This window comes from Maylandia zebra, linkage group LG3, assembly GCF_041146795.1.
Source record: "Maylandia zebra isolate NMK-2024a linkage group LG3, Mzebra_GT3a, whole genome shotgun sequence".
Lineage (NCBI taxonomy): Eukaryota > Metazoa > Chordata > Actinopteri > Cichliformes > Cichlidae > Maylandia > Maylandia zebra.
In genome coordinates, this window is record NC_135169.1 from 19,732,439 (window position 1) to 19,751,852 (window position 19,414).

At 40.9% G+C, this 19,414-nt stretch overlaps 2 protein-coding genes and 1 long non-coding RNA gene across 3 annotated transcripts in view; 1 reads left to right on the forward strand and 2 right to left on the reverse strand.

The window, feature by feature from the left end:
• The window catches only part of LOC101464232 (hepatitis A virus cellular receptor 2 homolog), a 48,091-nt gene extending 40,683 nt beyond the window's left edge, over window positions 1–7,408 (reverse strand). Inside the window, exon 1 of the long non-coding RNA XR_013095842.1 lies at window positions 7,206–7,408. This is a non-coding gene — a long non-coding RNA (hepatitis A virus cellular receptor 2 homolog). The remainder of the gene's footprint in view (window positions 1–7,205) is intronic.
• On the reverse strand, window positions 57–4,166 carry LOC112432981 (uncharacterized). The gene is made up of 3 exons (XM_076880766.1): window positions 3,951–4,166; window positions 1,875–2,213; window positions 57–1,636 (listed from the first exon to the last, which is right to left on the reverse strand). The coding sequence occupies exons 1-3, from the start codon at window positions 4,021–4,023 to the stop codon at window positions 1,413–1,415; spliced, it is 636 nt and encodes a 211-aa protein (XP_076736881.1). The 5' UTR covers window positions 4,024–4,166; the 3' UTR covers window positions 57–1,412.
• A 3,889-nt stretch (window positions 7,409–11,297) lies between the features above and the next one.
• Window positions 11,298–14,044, forward strand: LOC143412399 (uncharacterized). Its single transcript, XM_076880786.1, has 4 exons — window positions 11,298–11,496; window positions 12,251–12,306; window positions 12,410–12,769; window positions 13,565–14,044. The coding sequence occupies exons 2-4, from the start codon at window positions 12,258–12,260 to the stop codon at window positions 13,789–13,791; spliced, it is 636 nt and encodes a 211-aa protein (XP_076736901.1). The 5' UTR covers window positions 11,298–11,496; window positions 12,251–12,257; the 3' UTR covers window positions 13,792–14,044.
• The last annotated feature ends 5,370 nt before the right edge of the window (window positions 14,045–19,414 follow it).

The following is a 19,414-nucleotide window of genomic DNA, read 5'->3' on the forward strand; positions in this document are numbered from 1 at the left end:
GAGTTGGACTGTGCTTCTGTTTCTCTGTGCATACTCAGTACTTATTCTTCACTGACCCACAGATTTGAAATCAGGTTGTTGTTCACATACAAACATTTGTTTTTTTTCTCCAAGTTTTATTCTTTAATAAGAAACTTAACGTGAGTTTTCAATTTGATCCAGCCAAGATGAAGTGGTCTGTGCTGCCATCTACCCACATTAAAGTGCAACAACAGGCTGCCCACCTCTGAGTCTGCAGCACTGAAAACTTAATGTCTACACTTCACACACATCACACAGGATCAGGAGTGCTCAGCTCTTTACAAGAAAATCTCTGTCACACACTGAACACCACAAAAATATACAAACAAGTTCACAAGTTTTATTTCATTACAATCATATACACTCACTGGCCACATTATTAGGTACACCTTCCTAGTACTGAATTTGGTCTTTTTTTTCTTCTTTTTTTTTTTAACTTTCAGAGCTGCTATAATTCTTCACAGCAGATTCAACAAAGTGCTGCAAACATTCCTCTGATGTTTTGTACTGAACTTCAGCACCAATGAACCCACAGAAAAAGTAATTGTACAGTCATCATCCTCTCAGAGTGCAGACGGCTTTGACTCTCAGTTACTCTCTCACACCTCAGTGCTCTGTGGATGAGGTCAGCGCTCAGCCTACAAATATGTACAGTACAGACTTTAAATACAGAAGTCCTGTTTCTCATCCATCAGTCATAACATCATCGTATAATCCACACTGATGTCTATATCACAGCCAATGTGGGCCACAAAAACAAAAGATGAAATTCTGAGGCCACATCTGGAGCTCACGGGGTGGAAGCAGCTTTCTGATACCTGAGAAACTTTCCTCATGTCTCTGTCTGCTTTTAGATGAAGTCCATCTACACTTACAAAGACTGTGAAACACTGAAACACAGAAGAACATTTAAACTGAGTTTGACCCGCATGTTTAATGTCAAACAGACTTTCTGAGTTACTGATTCCCACGTACAGTGGGGCAAAAAAGTATTTAGTCAGCCACAGATTGTGCAAGTTCCCCCACTTAAAATGATGACAGAGGTCAGTAATTTGCACCAGAGGTACACTTCAGGAACCAACCAAACCAAAGTTTCTTTGCTTTACATAAATCTCCAACCAAAACTTATCAGATGGTGTGGAGCTGTTACCATCTGGGTAATGAAATATCACTCAAACAGCTTCTGATATTAAACTAAAATAGTCCACACAGCAGCTCCGACCTGAACACATTCAGTGTGAAACACACTGGTTTATACTCTGTTTGTTCTCCTCGTGATGTTACCCTCATACAACTATCTATCTATACGTATAAATATGTCATTTTTATAGTTAAACGTTTTTAACTAGTTTAATGTATTCGCTCTCTCTCTTGTTCCATGGTGCTTTGCTTCAGACCATTTCCTTCTTTGCTTCTTCATCAGGAGGATGAAGAGGAGGATCTTTCTTGTGTTTTTTAGAGATCACAACTGCAAAAACAAGAATGATCACAGCAAGTAATAAAACAGAAGCCATCAGTCGACCATGATGACTTCTACCAACTCCATCCTCCTTCCCTCCATCCTCCTTCCCTCCATCCTCCTTCCCTCCATCCTCTGTGTGTCCTCCTGTCTGACCTGCAGGTGAGAAACAGGTGTGAGGTGTCAGCTGTCAGGTAGGTGATGAGTGAAGAACAGAACAGAATCCATTTCCTCTTCAAACTGCTGTCAGACATTATCTACTGCACTCTGATCACATCACTCAGACCAGCTGCTTTCTACAAAGTCTCATCAACAACATCTTTAGAAACAAACATCAACAACCAGGAAGCAGCTTCACCTCTGATCACACACACACTCAACTCTACTCACTCACCTGGAGGATCAACATGAAGGTTGATGGTGCTGCTGATGGATGTCCATGAGAGTGTTTTTCTCACAAAGACATGACACTCGTATGTTCCAGTGTCACTGACCGTCACATCCCTCAGAATCACAGACACGTCTCCATCCTTCATCTGTCTGTCCTGCAGATCCACCCGGTTCTTAAAAGATGGATGCTGGTACTCTGGAATAGACAGATTGTCCCGGTACAAAAGAACATATTCTGACTCCAGATCAGCTCTGCTCCATTGTACTACTCTGTTGTTGTTGTTTGGAGCTCGACATGTCAGAATGACGTCATGTCCAGACTCAGCTGTGACGTTTTTGTGGTCTGAAAAGGAAACACAGAGCAGAGAGGTTACAGATGAAAGTTTGATCTGTTCACTTCTACACCAGCCAATCAGCAAAGAGTTGTACACACTGGGTTCAGCACATTAGGCTAAATGTTCATCACACACACACAATATGAACCTGCATCTGTGAAACAAACTGTGTCCTGATTGTTCTCACATTAAGAAATGAATCAAACAAACATGTTGAGGTAGTCCGACTCGAATGTCAAGGAAGGTTGTAGGGAAGGTTGTAGGGAAGGTTGTAGGGAAGGTTGTAGGGAAGCAGACTACACAGAAATTTCAGGTTTGCAGAGGTGAGCAATTTATTTACAATGAACTCCGTTTAATGTGTAACGTAATGTGTAACGTAACTTAACAAAACTTTCCCCAAAAGTAACTCGATTAACAAAACCCATCAGTTCATGGACCTGGTAACACAGCTCACCTCTCCTCTGAATCTGGCTTTAAATAGGGCCATCAATTTCCCTCCAATTAGCCCAGCCTGTACCTCTCACTTAAACTGAGGGATCTAAAACTCTACACAGATGATTAAAAAGACACAAAACCTCCTCACACTTCTAATTGACACATTTACGTAACTAAATGGCTCCGTTTACATAAACAAGATTCAACAAACCCCTTCAGAACTTGAAACAAACAAAATGAAGCATTTCTATGGAAAAAGAAACCCCTCCGCTTGATGTCACATCAGCAGGACTTAAAACAACAAAATGCTAGGCAGGCGTTTCCCACCTGCACACCAGTTGGTGGCGATAATGCACCATTTGCACCAACCGGCAATAAACCCTATACAGAAGAAGGCGGCGTTTCCCACACGAAGACTGGAAAGAAACAACAAAGTATGAACAAATGACTTAATCTGTGATGAAATAAAATATAAAGAAACATGTAACTGGGTATTTGTCTCAATTTGCAGAATGTTTGTTTTGCCGGCAACAGACAAACCCGGGATAGTGAGTGCAGCAATGTTACTCAACAAATGGCAAATCAAAGCAAATAAATAGAAACAGAGAAACGTGCAAAAAAAAAAAAAAAAAGGTCAACTCACATGGGACAAAGGGAGAGCATTGCAACTGCTCATCCACTTTGTTACAGCACCTAATAAAATATATGACATATTTGTGAAATTTCATGTGTTATTAGCCTTTATCTGTGTGCCCAAACTTACTAAAATGCTCTCAAGGTGATGATGAGCTGTCATGTCAGGCATATGAAACAAACATACACATACCTGCATATACTGTGCCTTGAAAAGGTTTTCATACCCCTTGAACTTTTACACATTTTGTCGCCTTACAACCACAAACTCAAATGTTTTCACTGAGTTTTTCTGTGACAGACCAACACAAAGTAGCACAAACTTGTAAAGTGGTACAAAAATGATACATGGTCTTTAAAAAATAAACAAATAAAAACTCTGAGAAGAACTTTTAATCAATGAATCAATAATAAACCTTTACAGCAGTTTGTCCATGTTTATCTGACACCACTTTAAAGTTAATACAGTAATAAAATCTCTTCTCTTCACAGCTTCATTATACAAACTGTTATGTAAACGTGTGTGAGTCTAAACACTAACATCCACTTTCTAACACGACAGAAGAGGTTTGGTGACAGCTGAGACCTGCGTCCTCTGTGAGCAGCTGAAACTAAAGCAGCTCCAACATCTAACAGCGGGTAAGAAATAGATCGATAGGATTTAAAATAAAACTCACCTGCACAGGTAAAGCCCACGAGGGAGACAGACAGTAAAGTCCAGCAGAGCCACGGAGATGTTACAGCAAACATGTTTCATTAGGCACATTCAAAGTGCACGAGTGAATTAATGTGGGAGAGTGGAGCCGGCTGTTTTTGTTTTTTTTTTTTCCTTTTTTCATGCTTCACGTCCGCGCTTGTTATTGGATAAGCCTGCTGTCAATTATTCACTGTTTCGCTAACACTGGCTGTGCCTCCCCGGTAGACGAGTGAGTCCTCCCAAAGGCGGAGTCACTCCCAGAGGCTCTGGTGTCAAACTAACTTTAGTGAAGTGAGCCGGAAACGCAGCTAGAGGTTCCACACATATCCACTGTACAGTTGTGACTCACGGCTTCAGGTTTCCTTAAAGTGCCCGCTACAGCATTGTTTGATAGACATGAAGAAAATCTTTCTTTTATGTGAATTTAAGATTAGCAAGTAAACAACAGTTAGCTAATAAACTTCATGACATCACACTTTAATAACATAATGAAAATCTAATATGTCAACAGTGAAATTTATCTCACTGCTATTTATTTATTTAAATCAAATTTTACAGCAGTGAAATTTAACTCTGTTTGAAATGCTGATCTTCAGGAAACATTAAAGGTGCTTTTATTTCTGTTTTCTATATTCAAATGTTGTTCTTTTAATATACTGGCACCACTACATTTATCTGAAAGCTGACTTATAAGAGTAAACTTTCAAGCTGTGATTAATTGAATGAAGACTGGACCGATATATGAAATAGTCCCTTATTGTGAATCATTCCATATCATAACTGTTTGAACTCAGATTGAAAATAGACTTAAAAAGGCTGATTGTTGTAAATGAGTCTAACGGGTCACATTTACACAGCACGACTGTTGAAACTGAAAATCCTCATTCTCTCACCAGCAATCATTTCGGCACTCAGCAGCTTCTTGTTTGAAAATTATTTTAAAAGTTAGATTTGCAGAGATTCTTCTTGAACGTCACCTGTAAAACACTCAGGATCCCTGTAGTTATATTTTTGTTTAATTTGACATTTATACTTGTATTTCTTTTTGTTTTTAATTTCATAAATGAAGCTGCATGTGAGGCACGACCCCTACTGCCAACAGTGAACGCATCACTCTTTCACTCTCTCTCTAACAGCAGCTCTAGTTCACTCTGAATAGGGTGATGACATCATTGCTGTAACGAGTTTGTCGATCTGAAGCTTTTGTATTTGCTTCAGGGAAGCTTATCACTGTGGTCAGCATGTGTTACATGAACAGAGTGCTCAGTCACAGCTTGTATGAGTCGTACATGCTGTCTGACATTTGAAGACTTTTCCTAAAGTGACCAAAATGACAGATTTACACATTTATATCGTTCTACAGATGTTCCAGATGTTTACACATTGAAGCTGTTCCTGGTCACTTTTACCTGAATCTGTTCAGATGTTACATCTCAAATCAATGAGACAATGTTAGTTTTAGGGAAAACTGAGGTGACAGAGGTCAACTGAGAACCTGAGGTTGTCATGGGAACGGTCTTTGAAAATCATGGGAAAGTCTCTAAACAGTGAAACAGCAGAGGTCACACAGAGGTCATACAGAGGTCAGAGCATGTTTGGAGAGGTGGTGCTTTAGCACAGACCCAGTTTCTGTCCCCTCAGAGCAAAAAGGTTGCTGATTCAAATCCTGCTGGGCTCTTTGTGTGGAGTTTACACTCAGCTCCTCCAGAGTGGATTTCCTCCATCTCTGCTGTGTACATCCCACCCTGTACTAATGCCAGTACTAATCAGCTGCTGTATTCTCTCTAAAGGCCACCAGATGGCGATAGATGTGGTTGTAAGAAGACACTTTACTGCTGAGTTCATGGACTCAGTCACTTGTTTTCAGTCATATTGAATAAAAGATTATTTTGAAAATACTTGTATGTTTAAAAATGGAGGAATACCTGAGTGTTATTGTTGAAGTCAGAGTCTCCTTCACCAAAGAAGTGCGACCATGGAGACCAAGGTTTGGAAAGGCAAATTGAGTCAGATGGTTCATGGAGGGTAAAAGTACCTCCTCTCACTTCTGCAGACACAGTCAAGTCCAAATTTGTTGCCTTTTTTCTGTGCTTCACGATTTTTGTGATTCTTAGTTTAAAAGTGACTTTTTCTTTTACTTTTTCTTGTAACCGGAAGGTTGCCGGTTCGATCCCCCTGCTCTCGCTATCCTGGTCGTTGTGTCCTTGGGCAAGACACTACCCTACCACCTACTGGTGTTGGCCAGAGGGGCCAACAGTCTTATTGCACATGTGGGTTTGATCAGCTGCAAAAGTCTTTGTTGAGGAATCTGACAGCAGTGGGGAGGAAAGACCTGCGAAGTCTCTCCGTCCCACACCGTGGGTGCCGCAGCCACTGAAGGAGCTGCTCAGTGCTGTCACAGTCTGCTGCATGGGGTGGGAGATGTTGTCCAACAGGGATGACAGCTTAGCCGCCATTCTCCTGTCACTCACCACCTTCACTGGGTCCAGAGGGCATCCCAGAACAGAGCTGGCCCTTCGGATCAGCCTGTTCAGTCTCTTCCTGTCCCCAGCAGAGATGCTGCCGCCCCAGCAGACCACACCATAAAAGATAGCTGAGGCCACCACAGAGTAACTGAAGGTTTTCAGGAGTGGGCCCTCCACTCCAAAAGACCTGAGTCTCCGGAGCAGGTACAGCCTGCTCTGCCCTTTCCTGTAGAGGGCGTCTGAGTTATGAGTCCAGTCCAGTCTATTGTTCAGATGAACACCAAGGTACCTGTAGCTGTCCACAGCCTCAATGTCCATACCTTGGATGTTTAGTGGTTGCAGTGGAGGATGCTCGAGCCTCTGCCATTGCTGCACGTATTACCAGAGCCTGTTCTTTAAGAAAGAAACACTTGTGAACTTCTAAATCCTTCTTGCTTGTTGTCTCATTTGTTGTGTGCTGGTCTGTTACATTTTCTAAAACTACACTACACACAACTTTACATTCAGAATGAATGAGTGCACACATGTAATGAAAACAAATTCCATTAAATCATTATTGTCATCTCCAATCTTTTCCTTGTGCAGTAATACAAGGAACGATTTGCTGTCAGCTCATTTTAATCTGATGTGTTTGAAAGTTTAGTGATGACATCCTGTCTGATGGCACTTTGTTTACAGGCAGCGTTTTAATCACTATTTTAAAGACTGCTGTGACACTGTATGAATGTAACAGCTCAGTGCTGTCTGACAGCATTAGCATTGTTAGTTACCTTAAACAGGCTGAATCCACCGCTGCACTGTGAGGATAAAGACTCTGTGTCGCTCTCAGAAAACCGACATGCCACTAAACAGAGGAAATTCCCTTCACCAACTCAAATCAGGGTGGAGTCCACAGTTGTGCTGCAGCTGTAGTGCTCACACTTGAACATAGTCCTTGTTCTAAGCCAGGCTCCTCCTTCCTGCTTCTCCTCAGCTCCCAATCAACCAATCCTGTGATAAGCAGCTGCTGGTTAACCAACCAGAGAAAGTGGAGTTAGATCCAGTTTACACATCTGCTCAGTGAGGTTTGTTTGAGTCCAGCTCAAATTATTCAGCGTCAGTTCAAGATTATTCATGAAGCACCAGAAAACAACAACCATCTGAAGGCTCGTTTATAATAAAAACAAACATTATAAACAGAAAATCCCTGAAAACTGCATGAAATGAGTCAACAGGTCAGAAAGTTTCTGATGAAAACAGATTTATTGTTACAGAAAGAAAACGAAACAAGATTCCTGCTCATAGAAATAAATATATTACATACAGTGTGCAATAATAAAGTAAAAAAGTGTGCAGTGCTTAAAGCTAAATATAATAAACATTAGAAGCTTCTGTGATATAAACATGAGTGTTTTATGTGTTTAAAGTGAAGCAGCAGATAGTTTGATATTAGCTCAGCAGGAGGTCAAGAGCAGGAAGTAGCAGCTACAGCTCACAGTATAAAGACAAGTTTAGTCTGATAAACTAAACTACTTATGAAGACTTCAGCTGGTGTTCATGAAGGTCGATGAGCGAGTGAGGAGCTAAAGGCTCAACTTTAACTTTGGGACAGTTTTCTACTTCTTAAAAACTCTATAATGGACGTTAAACATGAAATATGAAAATGTTTGTTGATGTTTTACACCAAAGAAAAAGAAAATACAAAAATTCATGAAAATCTTATTTTGGCACTTCTTGAAGGCATAGTGGTCTGTCTGTCTGCTCCTGTTTCACTTATAATAAATAATTTAAATTTCCTGAAGCACAAAAAAATCTGTTTGGAATAAATAAATGTTTAGTCTAATTTCAGATACTTAACATCAAACCTTGGATGTCATGGAAATTAATTTCAGGACATTTTCAAATGTCTTTACCCTGAATGCTCAGTGTCACCTTGGAGAAGCTGGAAGAGAAGCAAGAGACTCAGGTGAGGAAAAAAAGAAGCTCTAACACATTTCAAACAAGCTGCTGTTCAGGAGGAGGCTGGTAGGAATCCTTATTCTGTTGTTGTTTATGTTTTCTGTAGATCAAAAAACCAACAACAGCAGCAACAAGAAGCACAGCGCAAATAGACAGACCGACTATCAGTCCAACAGATCCATCCTCCTTCCCTCCATCCTCTGTGTGTCCTCCTGTCTGACCTGCAGGTGAGAAACAGGTGTGAGGTGTCAGCTGTCAGGTAGGTGATGAGTGAAGAACAGAACAGAATCCATTTCCTCTTCAAACTGCTGTCAGACATTATCTACTGCACTCTGATCACATCACTCAGACCAGCTGCTTTCTACAAAGTCTCATCAACAACATCTTTACAAACAAACATCAACAACCAGGAAGCAGCTTCACCTCTGATCACACACACACTCAACTCTACTCACTCACCTGGAGAAACATTTAAGCTGATGGTGGTGATAGGATCAGTCTTCAGATGAGCTCTCTTCCTGCGGTTTGCTCCTCTCATGAAGACACGACACTCATATGTTCCACTATCAGCAGTCGTCACATTCTTCAGAATCAAAGACACGTCTCCATCCTTCATCTGTCTGTCCTGCAGATCCACCCGGTTCTTAAAAGATAGATGCTGGTGATCTCGAATAAACTGCTTGTCTCGGTACAAAAGAACATATTCTGGCTGCAGGTCAGCTCTGCTCCATTCTACTACTATGTTGTTATTTGGAGCTCGACATGTCAGAGTGACGTTCTTTCCAGACTCAGCTGTGATGTTTTTTGTGGCCTGAAAGAAAAACAACACAGAGCAGCAGCCAATCAGAGTGAGGCAGAGCTTATGAACTAGACGAGAGAGAGAAGTGTACACACTGGGTCCAGCACATCAGGCTACATGGCCCACCAGACAGCTTGCACACATGCACACACGCCAGTGTATTGTTCAAAATACAGAATATGAACCTGCATTTTTGTGTAAACAAACAAACATTTTCTTAGAAAAAAAGATCGAGGGTGACATATATTTGTTGTTGTTTTATTAGCTTCCCTCTATGTGGCCAAACTCATTCAGACCATGTAACAGAAAAGTTGAGACGGGAGGCTGCAGACAGAGTTATAATCAAAGGTGTAGGAAGGAAAGTGATGTTCATCTGAGAACAGCTGAAAGAGTGGCTGATCAGTTAGTGTGAACACTGTGGGACATCAAGATGCTCTCAAGGTGATGATGAGCTTTTATTTCAGGCATATATGTGTATATATATGACCAACAGGACTCAGAAAGTTCGGGTCAACAACTCTCTTTCAGGTCTCGATTCCACCTCCACTGGCTCCCCCCAGAGCTGTGTGCTCTCCCCCCTGCTCTTCATCCTCTACACTGATGCCTGCAGATCCACACAGGCCAACTGTCACCTGGTTAAATATGCTGACGACACAGTTCTCCTGTCACTGCTGTCAGGCCCCTCACAACACCACAGGCCCGCTCTTCAGGAGTTTGTAGAGTGGCGTGACAGCTCCAAACTTGAATTGAACGTAGGCAGAGGGATCTGGCTGCTTCAGTCACCACCACCATCCATGGGAAGCCAGTGGAGGTAGATGAGGAGTACAAATACCTGGGAACCATCTTTGACAACCTTCTGAGATTCTCTGCCAACACAGAGGAGATTCTCAGGAGGTGCCACCAACGGCTATACCTCCTTAGGAAACTCAGCTCCTTTGAAGTCAGCACAACCATCATGATGACTTTTTACTACGCCTTCCTGGAAAGCATCATGACCTTCTCCATCACCTGCTGATTCCACCCCCTCAGCCTTCAGAACAGGAACAGACTGCAGCACACTGCATCAGTGTGCTCAAAAATCATTGGCCTGCCTGTCAGAATTCTGGCACAGGTTTTCAGCCAACACGCCCTTAGACAGGCAGCCAACATCATCAACGACCCCTCTCACATTCTTCACCCCGCATTTCAATGGCTCCCCTCTGGGCGACGCCTCCGCTGCACTTCCTGCAGGACTGAGAGGAGGAGACCCACCTTTGTCTCCAAAGCCACCCTGCTTTTTAACTCCAGCCAAAGGAGCATTTCCCACACCAGAAACTACTCTCTTCTTATACTGCCGACACTTTATTCACTTTTACTCAGTTATTTATTCACCTTTCAGTCACTTTAATTTTAAACTGCGTAATTTTAAAACTGTATATTCTGTGTATTTATTATCTCACTCTCATTGCCTGTTCTTATTGTCTTTCATGCTGCTCTGTTGTATGTTAATTTCCCCTTGGAGATAAATAAAGTCTTTCTGATTCTGATATGAAACAAACACACCAATATACACACACATACCTGCATATACAATGTCTTGAAAAAGTTTTCATACCCCTATAACCCTTCCACATTTTGCTGCCTTACAACCGCAAACTTAAATGAGGTTGTAAGGGAGGATGGGTAATGCAGTTATAAACTGTTTCTTTTACAGCAGACTCTTCTCTTCACAGCTTCATTATACAAACTGTTATGTAAACGTGTGTGAGTACATCTAAAAACTAACATCCACTTTCTCACACGACAGAAGAGGTTTGTTGACAGCTGAGACCTGCGTCCTCTCTGTGAGCAGCTGAAACTAAAGCAGCTCGAACATCTAACAGCGGGTAAGAAATAGATCGATATGATTTTAAAATAAAACTCACCCGCACAGGTAAAGCCCACGAGGGAGACAGACAGTAAAGTCCAGCAGAGCCACGGAGATGTTACAGCAAACATGTTTCATGACGCTAATGAAGCACACTCAGACTGCACGAACGGGTTTATGTTGGAAGACTGGAGCCAACATGTTGACACGCCTGTTATCTTGCCTTAGATTTGATAAGGCTGCTGTCAATCACTCACTAGCTCGCTGACACTGGCTGACACTTGAGGAGACCATCCCCCGGAAGTGTGGTAACTAACACTTCCGGGTTTAATTTTGATTTTGACTGTTTTGGCGGTACGCAGGTAACGGAGTTTATAAAAGTTTATTTTGTTATTAGCAGCCCCCCTTCTGCTCCTTTACGTTGGTTGCCAACCGCCGTTAAACACAAAGAAGAAGAAGCACCCCCCTATACCACAAGGTATAGTTAGGATGTAAATAAGTATATGTTTAAATATTTTGGGTGAAAGATCTTTGTTTGCATTTGTTAAGTTTGGGAAGTTATTTTAGGTTGTAAACGTTTATGGTTGTGTTGTAAGATTTTAAATTGCACCGCTGTTTTTCTCTCTCTCGGCTATTACAGTGAGATTGAGGGTTTCTCGCCATTAAACCTAAAGATCAATTTGTAAAGTGTTGTTTCAAACGTATGTAATTAAAATTTTACAGCAGTGAAATTTAACTCTGTTTCAAATACTGAGCTTCGGGAAACATTAAAAGTGCTTTTATTTCCGTTTCTATATTTAAATATTGTTTTGATGCATTTTCAATCATCCAGGAAAGTAAATCTCCAAAAGTTGATTCTGTTCATCTGGACGTAGCGTTTTGTGGGAGAAACGTTTCGTCACTCATCCAAGTGACTTCTTCAGTCTCAGCTGACTGCAGGTTTCCCCAATCTTATAAACAGGACATTTGCATAATGACTGTAACCAGCTCAGTGAAGGAACAATGGGCTGGGAGGTCAGTTCCTTAATCTTACTGTACTCATGGCCATTGATCAGTGGGTTTTGGTCAGTGGTTGTTGATCAATGGTCATGAGAATTTGCATAATTAAGATTAAGGAAAATCTAAATTTGACTTTGATGTTCCTGCAGGTTCTCATCTGCCTGTTTTTGTTCCTGTTGTAACTGAACTTTGACCTCATGTGTTCATGACTCTTCACCTCTGTCTCCTCACAGGGAGAAGATGAACTGCAGGATCTCGCTGGTCCTCATCCTCACCTCGTGTGTCTCTGGTTAGTTACAGTTCACTTCATGAACTCCAAATTAAAACCACAACAACAGGTTTGTTCCAGTTCTCAGAGTGTCTGCTCCTCTCTCTCTCTGTCTCCTCAACAGGATCATTTGTAGTGAATGTGACTCAGACCTCCTGTCAGGCAGAGGAGAACCACAACATCACACTGGAGTGGACGTTCACAGTAGAAACAGGCAGATCCCCCACATATCTAAACATCTACTGTGAACTGATAACTGATGATAAACTCTCAGTTCTGTATCATGTCCACAATGGTGCTGAAGTCTCAGAGTCTCAGGATGAAAAGTTTTCAAGACGAGTTCAGGGTGACAAAGACGCCCTCAGAGAAGGACGAATCAGACTCCAGCTGTGCAAACTCAGGACTGAGGACTCGGGTCAATACAAGTGTCAAGTAAACACAGATTATGGCTTCAGCTCTGCGAGCTGCAGACTCAACGTCACTGGTAAGTTTTAACAAGTCAAAACTGAACAATCACTTTTATATTTATGGTCTGTTAAACTTTTATTTGCCATGTTTATGATTTATGACTGAAAAACATGATGTGTTGTGTGATATTATTCTGTTATTATATGTTACCTTATATATGTAATCAAAGTAGTTGAAGGATGATACTGCTGTAGATCATATTATACCCTTTAATATAGAGTGTGTGATCTGTATGTAGTTTAGTTCTCATTATACTTTTGAGTTAAAAGAACATATTCACTGATTAGTTTATTAGATAAGTGTGCATCACTCTGTATCCTTGATCTGCTGTGAATGTATTACATGCTTAATTGTTGAATCATGAAGAGAAGGTTGTAAGCAGGAGACTCTGTGTCTAAGACAGGGGAGATAGACAGACCACATTCCACACCCCCACCTTACAGAAAGCAGAGAAACAACTGCCGAGGTCATAACTTAGGCGCCGTAAGAGAGAAAGAATGTTAATGTTTGGTCTTTTACGACTAGGTGGGGGCCACTAGAGACTATAAAAAGCTGAGCAACCCGTCACCATTTTGAGACTTGCTGTGACCCTCTTCAGGCATGTCTCCCCATCATGATGGTCCTTATGCTCTTAAGTGTTGAATTGTATGGAAATAAATGATTGTTGATTGAGCATAAATACACCGAGTATTGTCCTTCCTTCAGCCCAAAGATTCAAAGAATTGGGAGATTTCAACAGTTGTTCATGTCAAACATCCTGATGGTTCTTATTTTATTTCTGCACAAGTAAATATGTTAATGTCTTTTACAGCAGCTGCTGATCAACTCACATCCCAGAGACCAACTTCACCACCACAAGAAGAGAGAAAGGACTGGAAGATTATTGTAATTGGCCTGACAGCAGCAGCATTATTCGCTCTGATTGTGTGCACTTTACTTTGTGTCGTGCTTAGAAAAGTGCCAAATTTCTGTACAGCTGTCAAGTTTCATGAACTCTCAGGGACAAAGTCACTAAACCAAGATACGTCCTGCCTTTGACGTCTACTTGATCTAGTTGATACGAACTCTGTAAATGAACTGGTTCTATATGTTGCTTTCATACACTATTCAACTTACCTCATTCACACAAATTCACAAAAACATTTTTTGTATGTTTTTCTATGCAAGTCATTTTTGTATAACACAAATAGATCGAAATATATGTAGATATTAATAATCTATATTTTACAAACCGCATCTTCAAAAACATTGGCAAACTTTCTAAAACTGTAATAAAAACTAAAATCTGTTATTTGGTCATTCACTTCAACTTTGATTTAACAAGAAAATTAACAGAGAAACATTTTCAGTGTTTTCAATAACAAACTCATTTCTATTTGATAAAACATTTAAAAATCTATCAACGCAGTTGGGACAGAGGTAAATTTAACACTGGGTCATTTCACCTTTTCTTTTAATTTCACATCTTAATCTTTCTAAAAGTGAAGAAACTGGTTTTTACAATTTTATAAGTAAAATTCTTTCCTGATTCTTCTCTTCATGAGGGGATGGGAGCAAATGTAGCTCCTGTTTAAGCCAAAATCAGTAGTGCCTTCACATATGTGCAAATCTCTGTGTCTCCTTGCTTTAATCCTGCTGAACGATTGTCAGGGAACAAACAGTCTCTTCATGTCTGATAAAAAGATGGCTGCTGAGTAATAAAGTGAATTCCTTTCTGCTAATTTCAAGACCCAAAGATTTAATATCTGCTCTCTAAAGATGACTTGTTGACTTTTTGCACAGTTTAATAATTGATCTTGCATCAGCCCTGTTGAAGAAAGCTCAGCAGCGCCTCCATTTCATGAGGGTTCAGAGATGGAACAGGCTGCAGACTGACCTACTAGTGTCCTTCTATCGTGCCACAATCCAGAGTGTGCTGGTGCACGCCATCCCTGTGCGGTACGCTGATTGTACAACAGCCAATAAGAAGAGACTCTAGAGGGTCATCAAAACTGCAGAGAAGGTGATCGGCTGTCCGCTCTCCTCCCTGGACTCCATTTCCAGCTCTAGATGTCTCTCCAGATCCAGGGCGATTATGAAAGAGCACCTTCATCCTAACCACCACCCATTCAACATCCTGCCCTCTGGAAAAGGGTTCAGATCCATCAGGTGCAAAACCAACAGACTAAAGAGCAGCTTCTTCCTGTGGGCTGTCAGAACAATTAATGCAAATTAAGAGTGTGAGCAGATCTCTCCCATACAATCATACAAGCAATATGTTGCTGCTTTCTTGCTTTTGTGCAATATTTTGTTCTTCTGTTCAATACTTCAGCAGATGTCCAATCTCCATAGGCCCCTCCATTCTTAGTTATTATTTATTGTATTTTACTACAGTGAAATACTATATACTATATATATAGTTTTTCCTTTTAGGTCTGATGATTGTCCTGTGAGCAGCTGTGGCTCAGGAGGGTCGTCTACTGATTAGATCAGGACAGCAGTTTGATTCCTGACACCTTTAATCTGCAAGGACAAGAAACGGAACTGTGAGTTGGACCTGATGGATCCACCTGAGTGTGAAAGTGTGACTGTCAGGTTAAACACACTTAGATAAAGGCACATGAGAGTCAGTCTTGTAGTAAGAAAGTGCTTACACAGTAAAAAAAAAAATGGCTGCCGGTCCATGTAAGACTTGATGTTGTACGAGGCTGCTGTTGTCATCATCCTGATGACAACATCTCTAAGGTTAAGCATTACATACTGCGAATGGATCTTGAAGAACTTATCCATGCCTTTGTTATTTCAAAATTAGACTACTGCAACTCCCTTTACCTGGGCCTCCAGTCCTCCCTTCTTCATAAACTACAACTTGTCCAAAATGCAGCGGCGCGCCTTTTAGCTGGTACTAGAAGGTTTGATTCTATTACCCCGATCCTTGCTGCCCATCAAAAATCGGACTGATTTTAAGATTTTATTGCTTACATTCAAAATCGTAAATAATATTGCTATTTAACTGAACTTCTCAGCCTGTCTACTCCTAGGAGAGCACTTTGATAATCAAGTCAAATGCTCTTGCTGCAACCTAGGTCATGGCTGAAACCCGGAGGTGATCGTTGTCAGGGTTATATTTTTGGGTTGTCATTTATACTTAGAAACATATAATACTGTTTGGTTTGGCAGTTGGGAAGCTCATCTGTAAATGGGAGGTTGCTCTCGCTATCCTGGTCGTTGTGTCCTTGGGCAAGACACTTCGCCTACCGCCTACTGGTGTTGGCCAGAGGGGCCAAAGGTGCGATATGGCAGCCTCGCTTCTGTCAGTCTGCCCCAGGGCAGCTGTGGCTACAACTGTAGCTGCCTCCACCAGTGTGTGAATGTGAGAGTGAATGAATAGTGGAATTGTAAAGTGCTTTGAGGGTCTTGAAAAGCGCTATATAAATGCAATCCATTATTATTATCATTATCATATATGCTTAGAGGTATATAATCTATTGCATATTGATAGAATGTCTCAGGGCAGCACGGTCTTTACTGTTGTCGCACAGCAAGAAGGTCCTGAGTTCAATTCCACCATCAAGCCGGGGTCTTTCTGTGTGGAGTTTGCATGTTCTCACCATGTTTGCGGGGGTTCTTCCCGGCTTCCTCCCACAGTCCAATGACATGCAGTGGGGGATAGGTTAATTGATTAATCTAAATTGCCCATAGGTGTGAATCTGTGAGTGCAAATGGTTGTCTATGTCTCTGTGCATCTCGCCCTATGACAGCTGGGACAGGCTCCAGCGACCCAGGAAAGGATAGGCGGAAGTGAATGGATGGATGCATAGAATCTCTCATCCTTAGTAGTTGTTCACAGACACACACACACACACACTCACACACACACACTCACACACACACACACACACTGGTACTCTTTGTTCGCATATATGCCTGTGTCCAGTGCTTTGCTAGTTGCAGTAGAATTGTCTCAGCTGTTCCAGCAATAGGTTTGTGCCTAGATAAACCTTACAATCGTGCCTCTGCCATTGCTGCACGTATTACCAGAGCCTGTTCTTTAAGAAAGAAACACTTGTGAACTTCTAAATCCTTCTTGCTTGTTGTCTCATTTGTTGTGTGCTGGTCTGTTACATTTTCTAAAACTACACTACACACAACTTTACATTCAGATTGAAAGTGTGCACACATGTAATGAAAACAAATTCCATTAAATCATTATTGTCATCTCCAATCTTTTCCTTGTGCAGTAATACAAGGAACGATTTGCTGTCAGCTCATTTTAATCTGATGTGTTTGAAAGTTTAGTGATGACATCCTGTCTGATGGCACTTTGTTTACAGGCAGCGTTTTAATCACTATTTTAAAGACTGCTGTGACACTGTGTATGAATGTAACAGCTCAGTGCTGTCTGACAGCATTAGCATTGTTAGTTACCTTAAACAGGCTGAATCCACCGCTGCACTGTGAGGATAAAGACTCTGTGTCGCTCTACTGTCACGTCTTATTCTTCATATGTCACAGCTGAAGATTTTACAAGTGTGAATAACACGCCACGTGCAGAAACAACAGCCTGTACTCTGCAGCGCAACAAGAAACCAGAGCCTAAAGTAACTCTGGTGACGCGCTTTCTCTCTAACCAATCAGAGAGCTCCTTACATCACTGCATAGCTCACGTTCCTCCGTCAGGTTGTTTCTACTGGAACGTCCTCAGCAGAACCAATAAAAGGAAAGTAAACTGCAAAGTAAATTTTTATTGATAACATAAAAATATGATCCCTAATTTGATTTTGAAGTTTACTTATTTTTAAAACTACATTAAAAAACATTTTGAAAATCCTGAAAAATATCAGAATTTTACTTTTTTGAATGGGGTTTTTAGTGAGTTATTGTTTTCCACCTTTTTCATTTGAAAGCAGTGCTCCACATTTCACATTTTTTGGATGTGAGTTGTTTCAAACTGTAGACACAGATCTGTCTGTTGAATTGAATCGTTCAATACTCGAGAATCACTTTACTGACTAATGAATCATGATTCACAAGCCCAACGGACTCACTGACTCATCCCTGTTGCTGTTAGCAGCAATGTATCTAGCTTATAATTAAAATTGTGGAGAAAAAACACAACATCCAGTATCTTAACAAAAAATTTCTGCTCTGAACTGGAAGAAAAAACCCTGAGTAGAAGCTCACATCAAGAAAATAGCTCCTCCGTTCACAGTAGCATCGCTCTGCTAACATGCTAACAACACATTTGAGCTACTCACCCCCTCCCTCCTGTGCTGAATCGTGGTGGTTTGCGATACATGTGGCAAAAAAGTGAGGTGTTGTGGCCATACTTGCCAACCTTGAGACCTCAGAATTAGGGAGACATTCAAAAGGACTGTTGGGGGTGATAAATACATTTTACAGTTTTTATTTATCGGCTAAAATACGTTAAATGTCACCATTATTATTGGCCGGCCCGGAAACAGCGGGACCCGGCCTTTGCGGTCTAAAGAAAGCCGGGTGCTGCAACACATTCTCACTCCCAAAGCATACCATTTTATGCTAGGTGACAAATCGTCAACATATTACGTTTTCTTTTTTTTTCTTTTTTTTAATTCTTTATTTAAAGTAAACAAACTTACATATAAAATGTACATACACTTACAATTACATATACAAAACCGTGATCACACACCACTCATTAATGAAAAAGGAGAACAAGGAGGACAATCGAGCATCTGAGTCCACAAACCACTTTTAAAACTTACAGTTTCAATTCGTTCCAGGGGAAAACTTTCCCAAGTTTCAGGTCCATTGTTCGTCTTCTCCGCAGATCTGTAATGATATGTTTACTCACAACATCACTACATATCATCTTTTGTTCTAACACTCCTTTGGTACGGGTTTCCCAAATATGTGTGTTTATTACACACATTACTAACCAAAAGAGTCTCCTTTTGTCTTCACCCATTTTTTCTTTAAACAAACCATATTTAACTGCTTTAATATTAACATCCACATCATAGCCAATCTCTGTCATCTTCTGCCTGATCTCAGTTGTCCTATAACAATCCAATAGAAGATGTTCTAGGGTCTCATCTTCATCACAGTCTGTCATAGGACATTTCATGGTGGTAACAAAACAACTCCACTGTACCACCGCCCTCACAGGGAGGCGCCCGAGCTAGATGAGCCATACCACGTCTCTCATGCTTTCAGATAATAATTTATCTTGTATATTTTTAACTATTGAAAGATTTTCATCTTTATTTGCATACTTATATTGAATTACACCTTCATTTTTGGTTTCATTAATTTTTTATAGATATTTTTCATATTATCTTGGAGAATATTTAAACTATAATGTTCCCATTGACTTGATAAATCACCAAACATAAGTCTGTGGTATGGAACACCCGCTCTGGCCCTGCCTCTTTTCTTTTGCCACAATTCCTCTTTCCCTCGAACCCACGGGGCACCCCGAGAAATTGCGCTTTGAGTAATTTTAATAAAAGGGATTCGCAAGACAATCTCTAAGTCTGGGGCTCCCAAACCCCCGTGCTTCCTACTCTTGTACATAAATTTTCTCTTAGTCACTTCTCGATTGGATCCCCAGATAAATTTAATGCACATCTTACTTATTTTCATTACGGTTGTTCTCGGAGGAGGAAGTATTGCAGCAAGGAAAAGACGTTTTGAAATT